Genomic DNA, 1,131 nt, shown 5'->3' on the forward strand with positions numbered 1-1,131 from the left:
ATATCTTTTTGACAATCCTAGCTATTTCGCGAGGTCCGATTCTCAAGATTCTGGGAAAATCGGCCAAAAGAACTGGGCCACATCTCTTCTGGTAGTATATGAGTTTGACGAGTTTGACACTATTGGACATTTGCATGAGTTGCGAAATATAATGGTTAGTAGGCCAGTTCTCATAGGACTCATGCTTCTCTTTCACTCTTTGTCTTTCTCAGTCTTGTATTGATAGTTTATGACATACTTATTCACTCTATTCTTTTGCCAACTCACTAATTGGAAATCTTCCATTTTTATTCTCATTATCTAGGTGTTGGCAAGAGTTGCCTCCTCCTACGGTTCTCTGATGGCTCCTTCACTACTAGTTTTATTACTACAATAGGGTATTTTATGTTCAGAAGCTTTCTAGTTTTCATCACAGGCACTGTCAGAGTGTCACCCCTGTTTGTATAAAATATTTGGGACTGTCTGCCCTTACTTATTTAAAATCATTCCTATGTGAAGTATTGACTTCAAGATAAGAACAATTGAACTGGATGGCAAGCGCATTAAGTTGCAAATTTGGGATACAGCCGGTCAAGAGCGATTCAGGACTATCACGACAGGTGCAGTGCTTGTTTCGCTCTGTGCTAGAGAGTAATTCTATGAAGCTTATATGAAAATCCTTTTCTCAAGTGAAGTTAATTTTTTCTCAGCATACTACCGGGGAGCCATGGGAATCTTGCTTGTTTATGATGTCACGGATGAGTCATCTTTCAACAGTACTGTCCTTCAGTACACTCTTCAAGCTTCAGTGTAGATAACTATGCTAAAATTTTCTTTTTTTGTATTGACATTTGAGTTTATTTTTTAACATACAGACATACGGAACTGGATACGCAACATTGAGCAACATGCCTCTGATAATGTGAACAAAATTTTGATAGGCAACAAGGCTGATATGGATGAGAGTAAAAGGGTACTGATCTAGGCATCATCCTCCCTCTATATGTTATCTGCTGTTCTTATTGTCTCTACTCCCTAGTGAATGCATCACATTCTAGAAATGTACACACTTCAACCCATATGCATGTAGAGAAGATTATAGCCCTCATTAGGCTACTTATCACCTTTGGAAGTTGTGTCTAACAAACGGCT

At 38.5% G+C, this 1,131-nt stretch overlaps 1 protein-coding gene across 2 annotated transcripts in view; it reads left to right on the forward strand.

Moving 5' to 3' along the window:
- LOC123071350 (ras-related protein RABE1c) overlaps positions 1-1,131 on the forward strand; it is a 4,428-nt gene that overhangs the window by 2,265 nt on the left and 1,032 nt on the right. For both annotated transcript variants that reach the window (XM_044494891.1, XM_044494890.1), the window contains exons 3-6: positions 305-377; positions 499-599; positions 690-755; positions 855-952. In XM_044494891.1, the coding sequence (XP_044350826.1) occupies positions 305-377; positions 499-599; positions 690-755; positions 855-952 (338 nt within the window). The remainder of the gene's footprint in view (positions 1-304; positions 378-498; positions 600-689; positions 756-854; positions 953-1,131) is intronic.

This window comes from Triticum aestivum, chromosome 3B, assembly GCF_018294505.1.
Source record: "Triticum aestivum cultivar Chinese Spring chromosome 3B, IWGSC CS RefSeq v2.1, whole genome shotgun sequence".
Taxonomy (NCBI): Eukaryota; Viridiplantae; Streptophyta; class Magnoliopsida; order Poales; family Poaceae; genus Triticum; species Triticum aestivum.